The sequence below is a fragment of the Homarus americanus genome, unplaced genomic scaffold, assembly GCF_018991925.1.
Source record: "Homarus americanus isolate GMGI-L3 unplaced genomic scaffold, GMGI_Hamer_2.0 scaffold21914, whole genome shotgun sequence".
Classification (NCBI taxonomy): domain Eukaryota; kingdom Metazoa; phylum Arthropoda; class Malacostraca; order Decapoda; family Nephropidae; genus Homarus; species Homarus americanus.
Genome location: NW_024719665.1, coordinates 1,129,693 through 1,155,050, shown reverse-complemented (window position 1 = coordinate 1,155,050; position 25,358 = coordinate 1,129,693). Strand labels below are relative to the sequence as shown.

The 25,358-nt window shown below is 42.6% G+C and overlaps 1 protein-coding gene across 5 annotated transcripts in view; it reads left to right on the top strand.

Moving 5' to 3' along the window:
* Positions 1–10,762: 10,762 nt before the first annotated feature.
* Positions 10,763–25,358, top strand: part of LOC121860199 (ADP-ribosylation factor GTPase-activating protein 2-like) — a 51,158-nt gene continuing 36,562 nt past the window's right edge. For 2 of the 5 annotated variants that reach the window (XM_042357274.1, XM_042357275.1), the window contains exons 1-6: positions 10,763–10,904; positions 14,932–15,123; positions 15,446–15,577; positions 16,193–16,306; positions 22,731–22,871; positions 23,467–23,622. In XM_042357274.1, the coding sequence (XP_042213208.1) occupies positions 10,830–10,904; positions 14,932–15,123; positions 15,446–15,577; positions 16,193–16,306; positions 22,731–22,871; positions 23,467–23,622 (810 nt within the window). In that variant the 5' untranslated portion in view covers positions 10,763–10,829. The remainder of the gene's footprint in view (positions 10,905–14,931; positions 15,124–15,445; positions 15,578–16,192; positions 16,307–22,730; positions 22,872–23,466; positions 23,623–25,358) is intronic. The other 3 variants (XM_042357276.1, XM_042357277.1, XM_042357278.1) reach the window with 3 other exon arrangements.

Here is a 25,358-nt window from a genome sequence, read left to right as displayed (position 1 = left end):
AACAGACTGCTCCTTAAAAGTCCTATTTCTGAAGAATTCAGCGAGTCTACTAATCCTAGTCTGTGCAGAGAACTATAATAAGACCCAGTTTTCAGCACAGTGGCATCTATGTTTTTTAAGTTTATGACTCATTTTTTTATAAAAACATCTAGTCTTAACACCCGGTCCCTCTTCCATCCACCAAGGATTTCCCATTGATCTCCTCTCCCCTACCATCTATCCTATCACCCCTACCACCCATCCTTTCTCCCCTCCTTCCCTCTCCCTACCGTTCTTGGAACGAAGGTGTTGCTGGCCCTGCCACACAGTCACCACCAAGTCCTGCCCACCTGGACCCCAGCTGCTCCTTCACCAACACCACCACCTCTTGCTCACCTGAACCCTCACCTTTCCTCTCTGTCACCACCACCACATCCTGCCCAGTCGTGGCCTCCTCACCCTTGTGCGTAACACCATTCCATCTGCTCGTCTCCCTTCACCTGACTCACTTGGACCCCCGTCTGAATTACTTTCTGTCTCCCTTACTCTTGGTGACCGGATCCTTCGTGTAGTCAATGTTCATTTCAAGAGTGATTCGCTGGACCCCAGGTTCTTCACGACCTCCATGATGGGGTTCCCACTTTTGTTCTTGGCGACTTTAATGCCCGCCATCCCACTCTTACTCCGGATCATCCCACTCCATGTACCCTTAACGGATCACGTCTCTCACAGTTTCTTAATGGGGATGATGATGTTCGCTTTCTTTGTCCTGACGATCCTACCCGCTTCCCCCACAGTTTCCTTTATATTTGCTAACTATTGAACGGTCATCGTACCGTCTGCACCGAGCCTGCTCTGTATAGTGACCATCTTGCCGTTACTACCCATCTCAGGCTCTCCTTCTCTGCCCCTACATCAACTCCTTATCGATCCCCTCGCCTTCGTCTCACACAAGATGCTGCTCCTTCCTTTACCCAATACCTTTCTACCTGGGCGGATTCCTGTGTCGTCCCTCAGTCCCTTGACTCTTACAGCGCTGATTTTGTTGATGCTATGTATGACTCTGTCAATCGCACTGCTCCTCCACGCCCTCCCCGTCACCCCAGAAGTACCACTAACTACTGGTATCGTATCCCTGCCATGAGACATCTCTTGCAGGTAACCCATGATCTCCACTCTGCCATACAGAGGTCTCGCTCTCCAGAAGACTGGGAAGACTTCAAAAATTGGTGCCCCTTTGCAACTCAGGAGCGCCGTCGGATTCGCGATGCGGAATGGCTCTCCTTCACGGGGTCTCTATCGTTCCAGTCGTCACCTTCCTATGTCTGGAATCGGATTAACGCTATACGGGGTACTCGACGGTGGCCTCCTCCCCAACCTGACACCGCCTCCCTTGCCTGCTCTTTAATGGAGGACTGGATCCCATTACTACATTTGAGACCTTGCAGGATTGTGCTATAGTTCTTCAGTTGCTGAAGCAAGTGAGGCGTCTGCAAAAGCTGAATAAGAGACCAAGGGTGTGTCGTGAAGTTTCTTTAAAAGTGACGGCGGCTGGCTGGTCAAAGAAGACCCTGAATAATTATTTAATAATACAAAAGAATTTTTAAAGTGACGAATAAATAGAAACATGGCACCGTTTTCTGTGTAATATTTAAATTTATTTTTGTTTCATGATTTATTTCAAATTTTACTTGAAATCATATGAAGCTCATTTGATCACTAATCCGGCCATCAAATATCCCATCCAAGCCGTTGTTCATTTCTCGCAACAGCAGAAATCCTGCTGCTTGCTGGGCCGTCAGGCCAGCGGCCAGCAAAACGGGCAACATGTTGTTTGGAGGAAAGTGCCCAGTTTGCCACCGCCTTTACTTTAAATATATCCAGTCAGCACACTACCAACGTACAATTCCTTAGTCTTTTCACTTCATAGCGCTCACAATAATTACACAATACTTGAACACCTATTATCTACAGTATAGCTGTCACCCAGCTTGTGTACTTCACACTCTGCCATGTCCAATTCTAAAGGCGGGAATGGTGCTCCTCTTCATGGCCCATGGTCTGGTTCCCCGAATCGGCCCTGAATTCTTCCAGTATCTCCGGTCTGGTCCTCGTCGGGGGTAGGTTCTGCTCCTCAGAGTCTTCCCAGGTCTACTGCCGTGGCCTATGATACTGCCACTGATGATTGGCATGAACTACCTTCGGCTGAGCCTTCCTTCCTTCCCTGACCCGGAAGGTCACATCTGAAAGGCGTTCCACTACAGTATATGGTCCGTCCCATGAACTCTGCAACTTGGGTGACCGACCCTTCTTCCGCAGAAGGTTATACAGCCAGACCTTATCACCCCCCTTGTAACAGACCTGTCTTGCTTTGACATTTGGTTGCTCTTCATCACTTCACCCGAGTACTCCAGAGCTCCTCAAACTTAATGGTGGACCTCCGTTAACTTTTTGGAAGGCTTTTAAGGTAACTGGTGGTTTCTTCAGGTAGTTCTTCATTAGGTATCTTCTGAAGTGACAAGCCATATTCAGATCTCGCTTCATGAATATGCTGATTGTGATCGCCCCTCTCTCTGTCTTTCTCTCTCTACCCTCCCGCCTCGTAAGTTTATACAGTTAATATACGTGTGTGGGTGCGGTCTGCTTTACATATTGTTAATTGTTCATGTTGATATTCACGTGGACTAAGCACCAAACCACACATAAATATTCACAGGGACCAAGCATCATCTCACATATAGATTAGCTGTGAGCAGAAGCCAGAATCCTACAGAGTGCACTGTGGGGTACGAGATGTTTGGTTCACACTCAGGATGGGATGGAGAAAGGAAACTCACAATGTGCTCTCTGTATACATGTTGTAGTGGATGTACAATGCAGCTTGGTGCTGGGAAGGCAGCATGATTACAAGCGTTGAGTAGAGAGAGCTGGTTAGTGAGGGTGCAGAGGAGGACAGCTTGTGGGTCGCCATGCTCGCCGGCGGGAGCGAGGACCGCCAGGCAGGCGGAGGAGGTGTTGCTTGTTGGTTGGTGTAGGTAGAAAGAGAGAGGTAGGTCACCACGAGGTCAGGTCTTATATAGCGGAGGTAGGCGTGGCTTAATAGTTGACCTCCGTCATGTAAGGCGGCGCTGGTTGACCTAGACCATGAGGCATACACTGGGGAATTCACGGGGTCGGCTACTCAGCGACGAACAGCGTTTGTAGGGCAGGAATCCACTACAGCACCATTGGCTCTCCTACTAGATTGTTTGATATTTCACTTTTTACGGTACTTTTCTGCTAATGAAGATAAACCTCTATACATCTTTACCTATGAAAGACGGATGTACAATACAAGCTTTGAATAAATCTTGATATGTACGATTTACAGAGTTCTGAATATACAGTATGTAGCAATGCCACTAAACATGGCCTTTAGTACCGATTGGTGTCTAAATAATCAAGTTTGACAGCGTAACTACTGAATAAGTAGGATCACCTGAATGCTAGAAACCTGAAAATTGAATACCCTACCTAACCTAATCTAACTTACTTAACTTAAATAACCCAAAATTACCCTAACGAAACACGCAGGTAGCGTTAGTGAGTTTAATCTTCAGGTGAAATAAACTAGGGTTAATCTTCAGCTGATTCAATAATACGCAACAAGATATTGATGAAAGTTTCCCCAATCACCTACAAGGAGATAGCCTGTGGGGCATATAATACAGTACAGTGCACTATAAGTTTGACAACCCTTGTCGAGAAGTGAACTTTATACTTGTACTGTATGTGATATCACGTGTGTGTGTGTGTGTGACCAAAAACTAGTGTCTTGGGGGTTTGGGCTGTGGGTATAGGTTAGTGTTAGTGGGTTTATATAATTATTAGGTGATATAGGGTTTAGTAACTAATCTTAGCGTGATCTGATTGAAGATAAAGTGGTAAGTGAAAAGTGTGTTGTGAACTGTGGAAGCGATAAGGTGTGAGTGTTCCCGTAACACTCCGTGGCAGGGCGTTTCATATACTGTACAGTAGTTACGACTGCCAAGCAGGGTGTAACTCAGTGTTGGCACAGATGTTTGCTAGGGTGAGTCATTTCATGGCAAAAGACAACAGTAAACAGCCCTCCCCGATGTCTACGACAACGGCAATACTGAATGTAATTCATTAAAACGATGATTATAGAATTATTTGTTGAATATCAAAGTAATAAGACACTTCACACTCTCTTATATCCTCAACTTACATAAACAGTATAAAGCCTTAACAGTATAAAGCCTTTGTCTCGACATTGATTCACAACACCTCTTGTTAATTCATTGCGCATACTAAGTTGAGTCGTCGAGATATGTGCACGTACTGTATATATACGCCTTCTTTATCTTCACTTCCTGTTCAGTTTAATAAAATACAACCAAGCCACTGCGACTGCTACCATTCTCAATCCATCGTTTAGTTACATGAATAATATCCATTAATGTGGTTTAGCTTCTTGTCCACCTTACTGAAATCCAATATAACTTCAGTAAGTAATATATATTGAGTATTATATAAGCCTCACTAGTGTATATTAGACACCAGCAATTAGACTAAGAAACACGTGAAAGTTTCTTGTTAGTACAAACAGCTATTAATACAGTATAAAGAACGAGTCGATAGTTTTCAGTTTAAACCTGAAAAGTATAGTTTAAAGAACAAAACTACTGCTCCTGTTTTTTCTTCTGCCTCAGATTACGTATGGAATATCTTTTTTTCTTTTATCACACACTAGTTTTGATTTTGAGCTACATTTATAAATACAGATCGAGGGATCAAAAAAAAACGCGCATGCGTGCGTAGTGTCAACAAAGGCTGTAAGAGACTGCTCCTTAAAATTCGTATTTCTGACGAATTCAGAGAGTCTACCAATCCCAGCCTGTGTAGACAACTACAGTAAGACCCAGTTATCAGCACAGTGGCATATATTTTTTTGTTACTTTTGGACTTTGTCATTTTTTGGGGATAAAACATCTGGTCCTACCACCCGATCCCTCTGAGCAAAGTTTTCAAGTTTGCGCATGCGCAGTGTGATAGTGTGACGTCATTACCACTCCACCTGACTGCAGTGTTGCCAACGTGTCCTATGCCCGCCGTTAAACGCTCCCGTTCGTTGGAAACGGCGGCAGTAGGTGACAGTGATGCTGACGACTTTCTTCTTGAAGACACGTCAAAGAAGAAGCAGAAACCTCAGAAGTCAGGGTCTCCAGCAGGGGCCACGGCTCCCCCTTGCACCCCTTCTGGGGCTGTAGAGGGTGGACTCCTGTCATCAGGGTCCCCAAGTGAGCCTACATGTGGCTCAATGACCGACCCTCCGCCGACGATGGACATAGGGGATTCCCTTTGTCTCCCTGCCCCGTCGCGCCTTCGTCGTCTCGCCTTCCCTCGGGACTTGCCTCTGAGCACACGGACGACCTGGTTCTTCCGTCACTGCTCTCCACTTCAGGACTCAACACTTCGCCTCCGCCGAGGTCCCACAGCCGTGATAGTCACCACACAAATGGACGAGACGGTACGCCTGCTCACTCAGGTGGGCTTTCCTGCTCCCCAGGGGGAGGTGATGCTGAAGTTCACCATCATCACCCCAGAAACTCGTCGTACCAAGGTAATGGTTCGCCACGTACCCTGGGAGATCCCTATCGACGATCTTCGCCCTCTTCTCCCACAACTACTGGACATGGAACGCCGCATCAACCCGGTCTCCAAACATCCATCCAACGAACTCATCGGCTGGTGGGTGGGCCCCCTCCCCCCGAAGGTGAATGTAGGACCAATTCACAACTGTCCTCTCGACCGATTTATCGGAACCCCGAAAATCTGTGGTCGTTGCCAATCGTGGAAACACCGCACCTGGGAGTGCACGAGGATGGTCGCCTGCGGTTTCTGTGCAGGTCCTCACGACACAGTGGAATGCAAATCGAAAATTCAGAACAAAATCCCAGTTATTCCACGGTGCGTCAATTGCCATGGCAGTCACCACGCCTGGAATGCCAATTGCCCACAGCGTCCTGGCACTCGCCCGGGGAAAACTTACCTTGTACCACCGCCCTCGTCTCTGACGAAGCCCCTGTCAACCAAACCTCAATCCTATCCACCACCGCCTCTTCCATCCACCAAGGATTTCCCATTGATCTCCTCTCCTCTACCACCCCCTCCATCACCCCTACCACCCATCCTTTCTCCCCTCCCTCCCTCTCCCTACCGTTCTTGGAACAAGGTCGTTGCCAGCCCTGCCACACAGTTACCACCATCTCCTGCCCACCCGGACCCCCGCTGTCTCTCACCAGCACCACCACCTCTTACTCAACTGAACCCTCACCGTCCCTCTCCGTCGCTACCACCACCACATGCCCAGTCGGGCCCTCGGCAATCCTCGCCGCCACCTCCAGCTCATGCACAGGTACACCAAGTTGGTTCTATGGAAACAATCACTCTCCGTCTGGATCGCCACTCCAAGCAAATCAACCTTCTCTCAACCCAACTCGACTTGTTTGTGAAAACAATTGCGACATTGCAGAAGCAACAACAACTCATTCTGGACACCCTGACCCAACAGGGGCGCGCTTTGCAAGCCCTGATGACCCGCCTCCTTCCATCTCCCGAGATGGAGGATCCATCCCTCGCTCTCCCACTCCTCCCTCTCCATTTCTCTCAACAGAATTTGGTACCTCCTCTGGAGCCCTGTCTAGCCCCTCCGACTCATCTCACACCGGAGGCCGTTCCCTCCTCTTCTTACAATGGAACATCCAGGGACTTAGACCTCGCCGGACAGACCTCGCCCAGTTTGTGCTCTCCCATCAAGTAGATGTTGCTCTACTTCAGGAAACCATCACAGACGATGTTACTCCACTCCGCCTCTCTGGCTATTCTGTTTACACCCTGCCTCGGTACCGTGGGCAGGCTCGTGGCCTCCTCACCCTTGTGCGTAACACCATTCCATCTGTTCGTCTCCCTTCACCTGACTCACATGGACCCCCGTCTGAATTACTTTCTGTCTCCCTTACTCTTGGTGACCGGACCCTTCGTGTAGTCAATGTTCATTTCAAGAGTAATTCTCTGGACCCCCAGGTTCTTCACGACCTCCATGATGGGGTTCCCACTATTGTTCTTGGCGACTTTAATGCCCGCCATCCCACTCTTACTCCGGATCATCCCACTCCATGTACCCTTAATGGATCACATCTCTCACAGTTTCTTAATGGGGATGATGATGTTCGCTTTCTTTGTCCTGACGATCCTACTCGCCTCCCCCATAGTTTCCTTGATGTTGGCTTACTATTGAACGGTCATACTTCCTTTCATCCTACCGTCTGCACCGAGCCTGCTCTGTATAGTGACCATCTTGCCGTTACTACCCATCTCAGGCTCTCCTTCTCTGCCCCGACATCAACTCCTTATCGATCCCCTCGCCTTCGTCTCACACAAGATGCTGTTCCTTCCTTTACCCAATACCTTTCTACCTGGGCGGATTCCTATGTTGTCCCTCAGTCCCTTGACTCTTACAGCGCTGATTTTGTTGATGCCGTGTATGACTCTGTCAATCGCGCTACCCCTCCACGCCCTCCCCGTCACCCCAGAAGTGCCACCAACTACTGGTATCGTATCCCTGCCATGAGACATCTCCGGCAGGTAACCCGTGATCTCCACTCTGCCATACGGAGGTCTCGGTCTCCAGAGGACTGGGAAGACTTCAAAAATTGGTGCTCCTTTGCAACTCAGGAGCGCCGTCGGATACGTGAGGCGGACTGGCTATCCTTCACGGGGTCTCTATCGTTCCAGTCGTCACCCTCTTATGTATGGAATCGGATTAATGCTATACGGGGTACTCGACGGAGGCCTCCTCCCCACCCTGACCCCGCCTCCCTTGCCTGCTCTTTAATGGAGGACTGGGCACGAGCTTCCTCCCCTGAGGCACTTCCAGATCCAATGCAGGAGGCAGTGCAGGCCCGCATCGATGCGTCTGAGCCTGTTGTTCGTGCTGCTCTTACCTCCCCTGCCCCCACTGATCATCCCATCACACAGTTCGAGCTTGACAGTGCTCGTCGCTCTAGAAAAGACACCTCTCCTGGGGATGATCAGATAACCTACTCCGTCCTCAACGCCTGTACTAATATTCCTAACGGCCCCTTGCTTGCTCTCTACAATATGTCTTATGAACATGGGGTTCTCCCGTCCAACTGGAAAAATGCCACTATTATCCCCATCCCTAAGCCGGGAGATCCTGGGAAATATCGACCCATTAGTCTTACCTCCTGTGTTTGCAAGATGATGGAGAGGATACTCCATCGTCGCCTTCTTCACACCATAGGCGGCTTCCACAACTCCCTCAATGGTTTCATTCAACATCGCAGCACAGCACACTCCATTGCTTCCTTTTATTGCAATCAGACTGCCCGCGTCTCCGTCTTCCTTGATATCAAGGGAGCCTTTGATACGGCTCAGCCTGCCCTCATTTTAGCTGAACTTGCACGGTTAGGGGTTAAAGGGAGACTTCTACAATGGATCGCCTCTTACCTCACTGGACGTCAGGCCCGGGTTCGCGTTGAAGGCTCTATGTCTCCTGTTCAAGAAATGAACCTCGGCACCCCTCAAGGTGGAGTCCTGAGTCCCACCTTGTTTAACACTCTCATGCACTCCATTGCATCACTCCCGTGGCCGACAGAAGTTGTCCACTCAGGATATGCCGACGATGTCCTCCTCCAAGCCCCTGACTACCTCAGCATGCAGGAAGCCCTTGATCTGGTCTCCAGAGTGTGATTCACTTGGTTTCCTTCTTTCAACTGCGAAAACAAAAGCCATGTGGCACGGTCGTGTTGTACCTCCACCCCTTTTCTTATCAGGAACGCCCTTGGACTGGGTTAATGAGACAAAATACCTGGGTGTGTATGTAACTCGCACACGTTGTCAGATCCCTGAAGTCCGCTATCTTCGAGACATATGTTTTCGGCGTCTCGCTCCCCTCTCTACCATGTGCAGGGGTTCCCTTGGTGCCAGCATCCCTGTACTTCTCACCATGTACAAGTCTTTTGTCCGTTCCTGTGTCGACTACGCCGCCCCTGCCCTCGTCAACATTAGTCGGACTGCTGTCAACCGTCTCGAAGTTATCCAGAGGAAAGCTGCTCGTATCATCCTTGGGGCTCCTCAGTGGACACGCTCTACTTCTCTATATACCGAACTTGGTCTTTCCCCCTTACAGGATCGTGTCCAGGAGTTTTACCTAAAAACTGCCGTTTCCATTCTACGGGATCCTAGGGGCAACTATGTCCAAACCAACTTGACTACTGCTGTCCGAGACCGACCTCCATCTAGAAGACAGTGGCGAGGGTCACTCATCCGAGCCCTTCAGGAACACGACCTCCTGCCTGATATTGTTGTCACCCCTGCTGTTGGTTCGTCTCCTTCTCCCTGGCTGGATTTTCAACCTGAAGTGATTGCCCTCAGTGGACCGCTCCCGAAATCCCAGGTGAACCCTGTTATTCTCTGCAAATACCACCTCTCCAGGATCGCTCACTGGTCCCCAGGTAGGGTCGTCCTCTACACTGATGGTTCTGTTGACCCCGCTACAGGTAGGGCCGGGGCTGGTGTCTACATCTCCCGTCCTCATGCCCTGAGCCTATCAAACTGTCTCTCAGAGTTTCTGACGGGGCATCCTCCACTCAGGCTGAACTAATAGCCCTCCTTGCTGCCCTTCTCGCTGAGGAAGAAGCAGATGGTTTCTGCCCCTTGCTTGTCTGCTGCGATTCCAGGTCTGCTCTCGACGGGATCGCATTTGGATCTGGGGAAAATAAGGACCTCATCCTCCGAATACGAGGGTTAACATCCACACTTCAGGATGAAGGCCGTCCTGTGACATTCCTATGGATACCTAGTCATGTCGGTATCTTGGGGAATGAGGCAGCAGATGACCTTGCCAAGACTGGCTGCAACAAGGCCACACCTGACTACGTTGTTCCTCGAACACTCTTACAGATTAGGACCCAAATCCGCCGCAAACAGAGAGAAGCTCGGGAAGCAGCCATCCCCCTGGACTCCCCGCCCACATGGTACGATGTCCTCCGTAAACTTCCTGACTTCTCGTACGTCTACGGGAAAGGGTCGCGGAAGGGGGACGTGATTGCTGCCCGTATCATCATCGGGTATGACTTTGCTTGGGAGATTGGTATCCCCACATCCCCTGAGCAACGCTCTTGTGCGTTATGCAGAAGACCCGACAGCCGCACCCTTATCCACTACCTCCTAAGATGTCCCCACACACAACGCTTCCGTGACGCCTGCTGGACCACCACTCCACGACCCCCTGACGGAGACACGATGATCCTCCCAATACTGGCCAGATATTTTGTAAATAATATTAATTATGTGTTAAAGGAACATCCTTCCTTCCTTAGGCTTTAGTAAGCCCCTTTATAATATTTATACTGTATATACTTTTCACACTTGCCAGATGATTCTGGTGTCATTGTACAGGGGTACCTAGTGACAGCACTAGGATCCCGCTTCCTCTATCAAGGAATAAACAATTGAAATTGAAATTGAATAGAGGGATCATGGGCGCCCGTTGACCCCATCCAGGATCAGGCTTGTGTCAAAATACATAAGCAACAAATACCCAACAAAAGAAGGGAATATTGAATCTAACAAAAATGAAGGGAAGGAAAAACAAACCACAAAAATATCAGCCCACCGAACCCAACTGTGGGGGTTTGTGTTTTCCATTGCCTGGGATTAAAGGTGTTTAAAGGTTGGCGGGGCAGGAGGTGGTGTCCCCTGTGGCTGAGCCCAGAGTCACCACCAGATGACGTAAACAAACACACGTCAGTCCCTAAACCAAAATGGCAGAGAATGGACCTTCAAAAAGTGATATTGAGGCTACTTTTAAGCGACTCAGAGCGATACCAACCAATAAAGTAAGTTGTAGAAATAGAGAAGGACATAATCAACATTGTTGCTTAAATGATCTTCAAGTTATGTCATGTCGCCACAACAACTGTGACAATCGATGTTTGGTAGTTGAAGCACTGACACTTGTTCTCCCTCACTCATTAAACAAAAACGACTGACCTTATTCCCTTTTTATTACGATAAGTAGAATATCGGCGGCATTTTTAACTCACTTTAGTTCACGAGAGGAAATATTTAGTTTGACACGTCTTAAGTTATAAGAACCGTCGTGTTTCAGGTTTTATGTTTGTTAGCTTCAGTGAAGTAGTGTTAGTAATTTTAGTAAGTAATAATTTTCCGCACGTAATCTTGTCCTCAAAGCTATTATTTATTGTTACCGTTTATATATTGTCGTGAAGACTGTGTATACAGAATCCAATAGTCATATCAGGAAAAAAAATAATTTGTGATAAAACAGCTGGTGTCTGGTTTAAATTATTGGGGTAAATTTGCACTTCCACCTTCCACTCTGTTAGAAAGTAAAAAATATATTTTTCTAGTGTATTTGTGTGTGTTGAGACAGAATATGACCTTCATTTCCGTCGGAAATTGACCGGTTTTTTTATAGATTTTTTTTTTCGTGGGACGTTTTTCGAAAAGAAAATAATGGCTAAGTGAATAAAAAATACACCAAGAAACACTAGAAAAACCAAACCTAACCTAACCTAACTGACTCTCACCATATAATGGAATCACCTATTTCTTACCTTACTGGGCTGGTTCTTGTTCGTCGTTGGATTCTGAGATTCTTACACAACGCCACATATGTTGGTCTTTGTGATATTTACATTCAGTCTTGCACTTAGAACACTTCACTGAGATTGGAAGAACACCATGTGATCGAAAAAATGCTATAGTTTCTTCGTTTTTTTCCCAAAAACTCACAATCAGCTCCATATAATTGAAGTGACACCCATCGCAGACTTCCATGGTGGGAAATGAATTTGAATTTGGAAATATGAGAGATCCAAAATAAAAATCGATTTTGATTGGATCAAAAATACTGTACCGTGAATTAAACCACATCATTTTAATTGGTTGCAAAAAAAAAACGCTTTTGATTGTTCGCGGGACGTGTATGGGAACACATGCACGTGATGATTTATGAAGGAGACACGCAGTGTGAGAGGTGAGGTAGGTGATAATGGCAGAAGATTAATGGAAGAAAATAGAGAAAATTTTGGATATGCTATCTCCGTTATTATGCATTTGCGACGGTAATGTAATAGACGAAAATGATCTTATAATTAGACGTCTTATTAGAATATGATAATAGATTAGTGGTAGGGATGTGGAATGTATAAATGCAAAAATACCAATTATTGTGTTCTATGTAATATTCTGTGCAATTTAATGCACTATTTGAGGGAAGTGAACAGAGAGATATTTCAAATATTCAGAGTTAGATTCATTTCATACCCTGATGGGAAATTAATTACTGAAATAGGTTTTTCTTGTGCTTTTTTCCTGTTATAAACGAATGTTATCTTTATTTCCATTGGAGATGGATATTTATGGAGATATGACCACTTACACTAGTAATGAAGATGAGGGAAAATGTGGGGTTAAAACACGCACACAAAAAAGGTAAAATTATCGTTTTGGTCATCCACCTATTTGAAAGTTGAAATTATGTTTTGTCGATGGTTTTTTATGTGTTTTGAACGATTCTAATCTTTATTTCTACAGTAAATCACTACTGTTTGAGCTACCCCCTCCCCCCACCCTTATCCAAAGATAAAGGGGTACCCCCAGTTGGAACCAGGGGTTTTGGTTGAGGGAAAATATAAAAAAGTAGTGCTGTATTTTGCAATAGAAATGAAGATCAGAATTGACCAAAACACACAAAAAACAATCGGAAAAACATAATTTCAACCTAACCTAACTGAAACTTAAAATCCTAAAATTTGCTGGATGTCTGACACTATAATAAAAAAAATTACCTTTTCAGACATTTAAAAGTCCTAATACTATAAAAAGCTTACCTTGTGTAACCAATGGTGGAGACAACAGTGTGTCAATTTTTTTTTTTCGTGTTTTCTGTGTTTGTCATTGATGGTGTTCTTGCTTTTGATGTTCTGGTGAAGGAGCCATATATTCGAAGGAATACTGATAGACTAAATTTTTGCCTAAGTCTGAATCTCCCAATTTTGTGGAATTTGTTTACATTTTCCACATTTGTGCTTTGGATGATATTAACTTGACAGGCTGTGAGTGCTTACCTCCGCCTAGCCTGACCTGAGGACCTCGTGTCAGGAGTTTGAGGATAACACCTGACCTCATTGAGGTCAGGTGTTATATAATACTGTACTCAATTCCCCAGTGGGACAAATGACCTCTGCGGTCTTCATAATGTCATCTACCGTATTCTCGTGTAGCTGTCATCCACTCTAAATTTGTTAAGGGATATTTGACCTAAGTGGCACTGGCTCTCGCCCTGGATGCGTTACTGTTAAATTATACTATTGTTTCTTTCTTTTCTGGAAACTCGTCGCGGACCGGCAGCAGATGGCTCGCCTAGTGGCACTGGTCCGTGTACCACCACTTTGAGTAGCACTGCTCTACTACTACAGTAGTTGCAGGAAAAATTTAAAATCTAGGAAAAATTATATAAAATAAGCTAATGTTCAAGTCATAAGCTTAAGTACAGAACAGGCTGTGCATATTAGCAGTGTCCATATGCCAGATGCCTGGCCAGTGGACAAGCTAATATTTTGAGAGGATACATACCTAGACAGGAATATGTCAGATGCTATGTTACCTCACTTCGCTGTACATGTTTAGCCAGGGATGTCTGTCACTGGGCTGCTTGTTATCAGTGTACTAAGATTAGTGACCTATGGCAGGTGCAGGTAATTTATCCCTAAATTAAGCCGCCAATCTGCCTCTAGTCAGTCGGTGTCAAATTGTCAACATTTCAAAGTAACCACCAAGGTAAGAGGCTGTAGACATGAGGTGATTGGAATACTAATGACCACACATGATACGTGTTACCACCACTGACACTAGATTATAAGCAAAAGAGGTAGTTAGGTAGGTGATGACAGGTTCTGCCTCTCCACACAGGTTGTGTGAGGTTAAATGACTGGTATTATGACATTACATGAGAAGGGTTACAGCCACTGACACCATTTAGAAGGACACATGTGATCTGGGAGTTGATAAACACAATCTATTTGAATGTTTTAATATGTTTATTTAACTTTTCCCATAAAAAGTTCTGAGCAAGCAAATTTCTTCAGAAAATTTGTTAGGGCAATTAAAATAAAATATCCAGACAAGTACATTTTTAAAGTTACTCACCTGGGACAAGTAAATACTCCACATAATCTGTACAGCCTGATACAGAACCAAATCGACATTACTGTATCTTACCTGAGATATCTCACTTATCTTGGTCTTTTGAACCATACTCACACTTATTTCTCATCATAATCATTCTTATAACACTGATGCAGCCCTCGGGAAACTTTTTTCCCCCTAGTATTCCTCTATGTTCCAAGTCATGTTATATGTCAAGATAGGGACGATTATACCATATTATATATCGGTCATGAATTGTTTTGTTTTTGTAGTTGTTATTGGGTTGGTTAGCTGCATGGAGCTTTAAGATGGGTCAAGAATGTTCACTTCATTATAGAGTACAGAATAGTTTTGTTTAGGGATACTGCATAATTATTGTGTGTTTGTTTATTTCATGTTTAAGCTGAAATACTTGTAATATAGAGATTAGTTGTATTGTACTACTGTATATGGATAAGATGTGTGTTTGTTGAAGTCATGTCACTTCAGTGGGCCAGAGTTGATTATACTGTACATAGTTTAATTTACTGATGTCTTAAATATCCTGAAATTAATTTGATCTAGTGATTTGTGAAAGGCTATAGGGAATGAAGTGAGACTAATCACTGGTTATGATAAACCCAAACCCCTTGGGTTATTTATACCAAACCTAAAGCAGATATATAATTCAACCTCCTCTGATGCTTACAGGTATGTTTCGACTGCAGTGCCAAGAACCCCACCTGGGCTTCGGTGACCTACGGTGTATTCATATGCATCGATTGTTCAGCTGTACATCGCAACCTGGGAGTGCATTTGACATTTGTAAGGTCAACCCAGCTAGACATAAACTGGACGTGGTTACAACTCCGGAATATGCAACTTGGTGGTAATACTAATGCTGTAAGTTTTCCCCCTTGTAGAAATCACTGTACAGTATTGATAATACTGTACTGTACAGTAGCTCTTTATATGTAAGAGACATACAGTACATTCAGCTTTTTCATTTTAAACTGAACTGCTAAATTGCGGAGTCAATATCCTGGTAGAGGTTGAGAATTCTTTATTCAAAATCCTTGGGGCCGAATGTGTCACGGATTTAGGAACTTTTAAGTTTTTGTTATTTTGTCATATTTGGCCCACACAAAAAAGGAATAGGGTTGAAAAATATAGGAAATAAGTAAATGTTGCTTAGAGCTTGAACTCGCGTCTTTCATACCTGCAGGGAACTTTCTTCCGTCAACATAATTGCACAACTACAGATGCCCAACAGAAATATAATTCACGTGCAGCGCAGCTCTACCGTGAGAAGCTCTCCCAGATGGGTCAACAGGCCATGAGGATTCATGGAACAAGGGTAAGTCTACTAGTGGGTGATGATGACATGCAACTGAGGGATGATTAATAATCTGTAAGATAAACTTGGTACAGTATGGGGTTAAGATTATTAGGCTGTAAGAGACGGTGTGGAGCCTCACTGTGAGTCGGTTACAGAGTGTGACAACTAGACGTGGAGGGTGTCAGTGACTGATACCATTGCAGGGAATTTTGATTCCTCTGAGAAAATTTCAAAATTTACAATAAATAAAACAAAAAAAATTGGGGACCTGAGTGAGATTCATTTTATCACAAGATCTGTGGCATATTGGTATTGTATTGATTTCTTTGTTTAGTTAATAGAAGGTTACATGTGTTTATAATTGTAGGTTAATAGTGAATCAATAAATCACAGAATAATACTCTCGTAGTTAATTCTCAAATGTGTTTTGTTGTAGACATTATTACTTGGTAAATGGTGCTTAATAAACCTGGCAGTTGAAACTCCTAAAAAACAAACAACAGTAGAGACAACATCATAAAAAATGTATATTACAGTATTTAAGGAGAAGGTTTTATGATATGCAACCACCATATCATAAAACTCTTTGAGGATAAGTAGCCGTTGTTGTAAATATTTCTTTGCATATACAAGATGGACCTAAATCCTGACCAAACCCAAAGACTGGCTAGCTCAGTTGGCCTTGCAGCATGGTCACCACCAAGCTTATCTGCATCTCCATCAGCCACTCATCCAGACCCCATGGTGGTGAGAGGGTGAACAGTTAATGCTGTTTGAGTGTGGCAGTATTTGCTTTGATTGAAAATCTATATATGCCTGTATATGAATCATGTTTTGTGTAAGACAACATACAGCAGTTTGTCGTCACCTTCCGATTTTATTCGTGCCCAAAATGAAAGTGTTGTTTTCTAGGATGTGGCTACTGACACAATCCAACTTTAAACTTTTTCTGCAAGAGAGTTGGGAATGTTTGTTGTGTACAGAATACAGTAGAACCTCAATATATTGGAATAATTGTGGCAGACCCCAGTCCAAAAAATTCGAAAGTCCGAAAAAAAAGAAAATATATATGGGGAGGGGGGAGGAGGTGGAGATAACACTGCTTATCTGAACTGATTAAAGAAAATCAGTTGTTGTTATGTTATTACAGTACTGCACTTCAACAATTAAGGTCTTTAAGTGAATAACAAAGTTATTAAAAGAATATTACATCAACAATAAAAAATATGAAACAGAACTCTCTGGGCTGAAAATCAGACATTTAAGTCTGGTTGTCAACAACTCTTGTCACCGAGATGATTGTTATTTACTGTAAAGTGTTATATGTAAGTAACCACAGAATTTGTCTTCTTAATAAAGAGAAAACTGTATACTGTACGGTACTATAAAGATAAAAATAAGAACAAATAAGTGTAGGAGTATATTGTATGTAGAAGACAAATGTTTATCTGGGAGCAGCTGGCAAGGGGTGCGGGGGTAGCGTAGGTGCCAGGTTGATAAGATATTATTCTAAAAGAATCGGCTTTCCTGAAAAAAGAATCCCACACTGAACTGAGTCATTTGTTTACAAAGAGCAAACAGCTGATTGGCATACAAAATTGTCTGTCTTCAACACCTAGTAAATTAGTACAGTTGTGTATTATCTTCACTAAATAAATACTATTGTAATGTATTTATCATCACTTAATAAGTAATATTTCAGTGTAAAGTATTATGTATCTGCATATACCCTAGTTTATTCTTTAATCATTTGTCTAAGTGTTCAAGTACGTAGCCAAACTGAGTCATCCTATAACACTCAAATGTAGTAAATAACGTTTTTAGAAGGTATCTTCATTATACAGTGTGTTATAGTGACCCCTGTTGTAAGTTGGTCTACTGAAAGCATCTTGAGTAAACAACCTTCTGATACAGCTTATCCTTTTATTTTCAAGTCATATTACAAATAACATACAGTAGTGTATTTTTTCTCTATTATTGAAGATGTTATATTAATCATGATGAACCATAAGAGGACAATCATATGAGAATATAATACTGAATCAATAAATAAACCTGACGACTGTGGTAACACCTGATCAGCCCCAGCCTGCTTACATACTCGAGTGTCTTAGTTCTCAGTAGGCCTATAGCAATTCTGATTAGACCACTGTACAGTATTGTATTCAGAAAGAGTTGTTCATTTCATAAGATTTTTTTTATTTAATCTTCCCCATTTCTTGAAACTTTTTTTTTTTCTGTGTGACCAGAACATCTCAGAGTCCCAAAAGAGCGAATTCCGCTATGTTGAAGTCCAATTTATCGAGGTTTTACTGTATACAGTTTGGCTTATTTTTGCACAAGTCTGCTATGGTCACATTTCATCTAAGATGTGAACCACAAGGTGTGACATAGAAAATGAACTTTGATTATTTCATGTCTGTTGCCGGAATTGGTTATTTTGTACACACAATGTATTTGCAGCACTTTGGAAAAATATATATTTAAAATCTGATCCAAATTAGTATCCACAGCCCATAAAATAACCAACAATGGTCTTGGTAACAATGGAAGTTTCGACAAAGTGATGTCAAGTCTCCTTGCATGAGTCATTGGTATGGTTATATATTGTTTGTAATGCTCACAGTGTGATACTAAGGGTTGTAATGGTTTTGTCAAGTTCCCACCTTGTGTTGCCCTATATTGTGTCTACCTTCAGAAGAGTTACCTTCTTCATACTTTTAAAATCTAACAGGAGGTTTTGGCTGATTTTGATAGTTAGTTATATAATTAATTTAATAGTCCACAAATCATATTGTATAATATGTAAATTGTGCAGTTATTTACACCAACCAGGAAAGATAAAGTTTTAGTCGGGTATTTATGTAGAGTTGTACAGTACCCTGTACAGTATAATGAATTTAAAAGTTCACAAATCCCTTTATGTATGATGCCTAAAGTGTGCAGTTATATAGTACACAGCACAGTGCACCATTCAGGAGAGTGAACGAAAATATTTTATTGTTACGATGCTGATTTGAGCCATGTGGTTTACTGTGTGTCTGTACTGTACACGTGTTAATGTGTGTATGGTGAGTGGTCAAATGGGCCACAGTCTAACCACTGGGATTGGGGCCCAGTCTTATGAGAACTTATTCCTAATGGGCCTTACTACTAATAGTTGCATCAGGTTAGGTTGGGGCCCATTTGGTTAGAAATGGTATGTATGGGATGGGATACTTGTCTTGATACTTGTTTACTTGATAATACATGATTATTCAACAGAATAACCCAAATTTATATGGTGCATATTCCTCATTCTGCATGAAAAAGGGATTAAATTATTTTTCCAATGCTGAAAACCATTACATAGCTGTCTTCTTTATCAGCCTCATTGTCTATTGTATTACCAGTGTTAGAGAAGGCTTGGGTGATACAACATGAAGAAAAAGGTTCATTTTCATGTATTATCTGTATTCCCCTCTCATTTTTGTGTGAGGTAGATCTATGGAAGTAGACTCCTCAAAGAATGGGGTGAGGTGGAAGGATCGGTGAGAGAGGTGCAGGAAAGTGTACAAAGTAACAGTAAAGGGCAGAAACAAGTAGAAACTCCACCTGCACTTCCTCAGGCTCAGTGTGTATGTTTCTCTGTGCTGTTTCATCCCATCCATGTTGTTATATATCCTTTTCTTAGATTAAATAGATAGATATGTATTCAGTAAAATCTTCATACAAGTATACATTGTAACATTGACTGTGTAGATAAATAACTATTATACAGCCACCCACAAAGGTCATTTTGCCTCCTGTTTTTCCACGAACCCTGAGTTTCAAACTTGTGATCTTGAAGCAGTAGACACTGTTACATTATTCTATCCATAAATGCTTTGGATTCACAAGTCTGAATTTCAGGGTTCGTGGTTCAGGAGGAAGGCAACAGGACCTTTGTGGGTGACTGTACCTAGATAGTGCAGGTATACAAACATAGGTAAACAGTGAAGCAATTGACTAAGGATAACCAACAAAGCCATCAAATGTTTATTTCCTCCTGATCATTACCATTTCTTCCCTCCCTCCCTCACTCATTCTTTGAAAAGTATACTATAACTAATAAAAGACTAACAGTATTTAATTATAAAAAGCAAAGGCAGAGAGATGGTGGCCTGATGGGAGAAAGATGAGGATATTTCAAAATTAAGAAACTGGAAAGGTAAATAATTGGGAGCTGAAAACTACCAGCTGTGTACCATAACAAAGTCAGGATACAGTATTCCACAATTTGAAACGGTAAATCCTTGATAACTCGGCACATAATGGGGCTCTGGCCTTGCCAACTTATCCCAAATCCCGACTTATCAAGGTACCCCCCCCCCCCTATAAAAGTACAATAAAAAATTATCATCCCATATATGTACAGTCGGGGTCAAAAGCCTTGGACACATAACAATATCTGGCATCTACTTGTGAGTTATATGATTGTGATATATGCTAATAACACTACTTGTCAACACATATTATGCCTGAACCACAAAATGGGATAAAATTCTCTTTAATACTTAAGATCTTCGGGTACTTACATGCTAAATACTGTCAAGTGTTCAAGACTTTTGATCTTGACTGTACATGGGGTCCCCGACTTATGAATGCCCGTCGATACGAACGAGGTTAAACTTGAAATTTATAGTATTTTATTTACCTGATGACTTATTTTTTGCTTTCATTTTCTATATTTTGTCATTCTTTTTTTTTTTCTCTCTTAAATTAGGTGATTTTAGATGTATATAAGGACTTAGTCTATGATATAGTGGGATTTTAAATATTGTTCTGTAAGTACGGTATGCACATAGCATGTGTTACGACTTATGTACATTTTTTACATAAGAACGTCCTCAGGAATGGAATCCGTTCGTAACCTGGGTACCTCCTGTATACACATAATTAATAATTTTCAAAACATAACACTTACCAGCACTGCAAGCGAAGAATGAAGCATTGTAGTAAGTGAGAGGAATGGTAGGTGACACAGGCATGGTAGGTGATGAAGGGGAATGGTAGGTGACACAGGCATGGTAGGTAACTTGGGGGAATGGTAGGTGACACAGGCATGGTAGGTAACTTGGGGGAATGGTAGGTGACACAGGCATGGTAGGTGATGAAGGGGAATGGTAGGTGACACAGGCATGGTAGGTAACTTGGGGGAATGGTAGGTGACACAGGCATGGTAGGTGATGCAGGGGAATGGTAGGTGATGGAGGGGAATGGTAGGTGATGGAGGGGAATGGTAGGTGATGGAGGGGAATGGTAGGTGATGGAGGGGAAACGCTACATAAACAGTAAACAGTGTGGCACTTATTTATACTACAGTACGTACTGTAATTTGGTCATTTATACAAAATAAAGAATAAATTAAAAAAATAATAATTGTTTTCGCTACGTATAATTCAAGTCATCAGAGTATGTAAATAAACATGTAACTTATATCACTAAGGATATTATAGGTCAACCTAGTAAAACCATTTTCTTTATTGCAGAACAAAAGAGTAAAAATTAGAATACTGTACTCTTATGTGGCTTAGAAATAAGCAAATATATATACATATTCTGCTAAGTTTAGTCTGTGAAATTTTATAAGATAAAAACTTTAAGCCTAAAACTACCTTCACCTTGTTTTGGGAATGCTTCTTAGGGAGGCTATTTAGCCCAGAACCTCCAATTTTTTTTCCGAATCTTTCGAAATCCGGATTTACCGGGTGAGGATCTTCGAGGGTTTACTATACTGTATTACTGTATGCTATGTATCAATGTTATGTATTCCCCTCCCATTCCCCTGCCAGCACCAAAGAGAGACGGTAAGACCTGTCTCCCCCCGGCACTGGGAGAGATGCTTACTGCGAAGATCTCTTAGACTAGGCCACTCCACCAGGAGTGGGACCAGGCAGTTATCACAATAGGCAGGGGGCGCTCTCTCCATTAAAAAACCACGAGTCGCTCGTGTGTGGCCAATACGGAGGTGGGTCAAAGTAGTCTCCCAGCGGCGTGACAGTCCCTGATATCCCCAGGCACCCAATGCAGGATGGATGTCGCTGAGCTTGTTTGCTCCGACAGCATCCCACCTGCATTGCCAACTCGAGCGGATGGCAGCTCTTATTACTGGCTTCATTTCAGAGGCAAGTAGAGGGGAATGATGTGCCACAGGGCGAGAAGCAGCTACTTTCGCCACAGCATCAACATGCTCATTCCCCTTCTCCCCCACATGGGCCGGAACCTGGCAAAAACAGACTTTCCAGCCCGGACGTTCAATGAGAAACAGCCACTATAAAATATCTATAACTAAGGGATGGAGCGATGAGACACTAGCTAAGGCCTGTAGAGCACTACGAGAATTGTTAAAAATATCTAAAATCACTGAGGTTGAGTAAAAATACTCTTGAGGGCAAGTAAAATACCCGAGAGCTCTGCCATAAAAATAGATGCCATAGTGGGGAGACTACCGTCCTGACAGAATCGGGAGAGGTTCGAGTAGAATATCTCCCCCCAACCATACGCTCCTACACTCACTGCATTTTTTTCTTTTCCTAAGTCAAGTGCGTAAGATAAATTTGCATAAGTAAAATGCATGTAAGGTGCAACATGACTGTAGTTTGCTGGTGTATGAACTGTCTCAAAACTTGGCCAGTACTGTACCTTGTCTTTAGTTTTCAATCCACAACATAACTCCAAAAAACTGTTCCATATATTTTAATAAGAGCTTCTTTCCAGTTTGACATGTTAGTCAGGAGGTATTTTTGGGTAAGATAATACTTACTGTTCAATTTCTGTCCATAGTTGGGGATCTGTAGTGGATGACTGCTGTCTTGTTCCCTTTGGAAAATGTCTAGTGTAATCTGAACTTGTGGCAGATACAGTACAGTATGTATAGGCTATAAACTAATCTCTCTCATGGAAAAGACAATCCCAATGTGTTCTTAATTTTGTTTGTTTTTATTTTAAGGAGTGTGTATATGTTAGGTGACTGACCACTTGAGCCCCTCCTATTAGGCTGCCCTAATATAACTTGATCTAACTATTAAGATTTGGACCCATTTCTAATTGAACTTTAGCTTGATTTGGCCTGCTTCCATTCCCAAAAGACTTAATTACAGTATCACACACTTATTAGGAGAATTGAATCTTATAAAATTTGCTTCTACAGGTCAATATTGATGTTGGACATACTGAAAATGTGGTCCCTGAGGTGAAGAAGGAGGTCGATTTTTTCGATGACCATGTCAACAATGCTGCTCCTGCATCTCCAGTCCTCATTCAATCCCAGCCTGAGTTTCCTTGTGCTAAGGTACTTCAGAAATTTTGTTTGGTTATGTTATCAGAATTTGTGTTTGGTTATGTTATCAGAATTTGTGTTTGGTTATGTTATCAGAATTTGTGTTTGGTTGTTAGCAGAATATGTTTGGTTTTTACTGATGTTATCTAGTAATAGTTTTCTTGAGAGTAAATCCTGTCTCAAGCACTTTCTTAACTTGTTTATATGAAACACTCCAGCCAAGAACAAAACCAGCAACAAGTAGCTTGAGATGTGTTTAACCCTTAAACTCCGGGTTAAATCGAGAAAAAAATTCAACTTTACCAAAAATAATTAAATAAAAATAAATAAATAAATAAATAAAAAAAATGGCGGGAAAATAGGCGGACGTTCTGGAAAGTCACCCAGGGCCAAAGGGTTAATTACCTCTTCGCCTCTAAACTTTAACCATGTTTTGTATCGTTTGCTTTTGTCACCCATCAACTTCTCTCCCATAGAGCCTCATGTATAAGAACTGTGAGACCACTGTTATGTATTTTAATGGAGGAATAATTACAGACCTTGCAAAATTAATACAGTACAGAATTTCTTTTGACTGTTACTAATGCTATATGTTTTTTATTCTCAGGGTTCCAGTATAAGTAATGGCACTAATGAGTCACCAGAGAATTCTCAGGCTGCCCCAAATGTTGAAGCTGCTCTTAACATGTCCACCACTGATGCCCAGAAACTTGCCAACGAGCCACGAAAGTCCACAATTGGTCAGCGGAGACCAGCCAACAAAGTAAGTGTGATGACAACTGAATTACCATCATCAGCCCTAAGATCATACACCTCATGTCATACTTCCATGTTCATTAGATATTAATCATGTGGAATACACTTGTTGCTATTACGACTGAGGTATTATTGCCTCTTTAAGTAGTTATGTTGATAAGATTGGTAGAAAATGCTACTAAGGAGGATTGTACAGGGTGATGAAAAAATAGTGGTTATTCAATTCTGTATACATGTACTGTATTATAATCTGGGTATTCTTTTTATGTTTACCTTGCATTGTATATAGTGTAGTATTAAAGCAGTTTGTTTATTTAATGAATGGAATGTCTTCTCTGTTCCTCATTATTAGGAGCATTGTGATCCAGTTAATAACTTTGGGAACTGCTCATTACAGATAAAATAAATGCAGTGAATATAAGGTAGTGTGTTGAGTAGTTAGGTTGACTCCAGTGATGTGATTAAGATATGATGAGTTATGCTTAGAACTGAGCTACCATAGATTTTACCAGGAACTAAATAAAATAAATTTTAAGAATTTCTGTGGGTCAGCTATGTTAAGAAATTAAAGAAGACATTATGTTCCCTTTATTTCCCCCATGTGTCTATAACTCTGTCCTGTTAGATTTGTTTGACAGGGAAACTGAATAAAAAATATCCAGTGGAGATTAATTAAAATACTGTACTAGTGATATCCTCGTTATCCGGAACAATTGGTGCCGAGCTCTCTCTGGGACGAGAGATTTCTGGCTAACCAGACGACTTTCTCAAACCCGGAAAAATTCTTTATCCCCAGAATCTTTTCCCGTTACTTGGAAAAGTTTCGGAGTGTCTAAACTAGACATCTTGCACAGATGGACACTAGCCCACTACCCCAGAACATTTCTGGGTGCTGAGGATGTTTTCTTTGAGTCTAAAATACCGGCACCCGTAAATGCAGCTCTAATTAAGTTAAAAACTCCATTTCATGACTATAATAATCCAGAATAGTTTATCTAAAAGTTTGGTTAAATACATGTATTTAAAAATTAAAAATCTGTAGGATATGGGCATGAATGAAGCTGTGTTACAGCAAAGACTCTTATTTTCCACTCTCATGGAGCTGTGGGGGATTAGTGGGTCTCCTGTAACTGACCTGATGCAATGTCAGGTGGAGGTAGGGTGAGGGATTAGTGGTCTCATATTACTGACATTCTGATGGAGTGTCAGGTCACCCTTTCTTGTATGGGGGATTAGTGGGTCTCATGACCTGAAGATGTCTTGAATAAACTTGGAACCTAAAGTATTTTTAGGGTGATTGTGATGAGTAAAATTATAAATGAGGAAAGTTGTATCCCTTCAACATTACGTTACATAACATTTTAAAATATGGAGTGTGAAAGCAGAAAGGTGTGGGTAATTAGGGAGATGGAGTGGAAATGAGTGTTGCCAATTGCCTCCTCAACGGCTGATATTTAGCTCGCTAACATGCATCACACACACACACATACACACACACACACACACATGCTGTCTTAATTCCCTTGTTGGGGGGTGTGTGAGTGGTGTTGGAATGTGTGTGGGTGTGTATGTGGGGGGTGTGATGTTGGGGTGTGTGGGTGATTGTTGAGTGTGTGTGTGGGGGTGTGTGATGTGTGGGTGATGTGGGGTGAGGATAGTGTTGGGGCTGTGTGTGGGTGGTGTAGAGGTGTGTGGGTGGTTGTTGGAGGGTGTGTTCGTGTGTGATGTAAGGGTGCAGGGTGT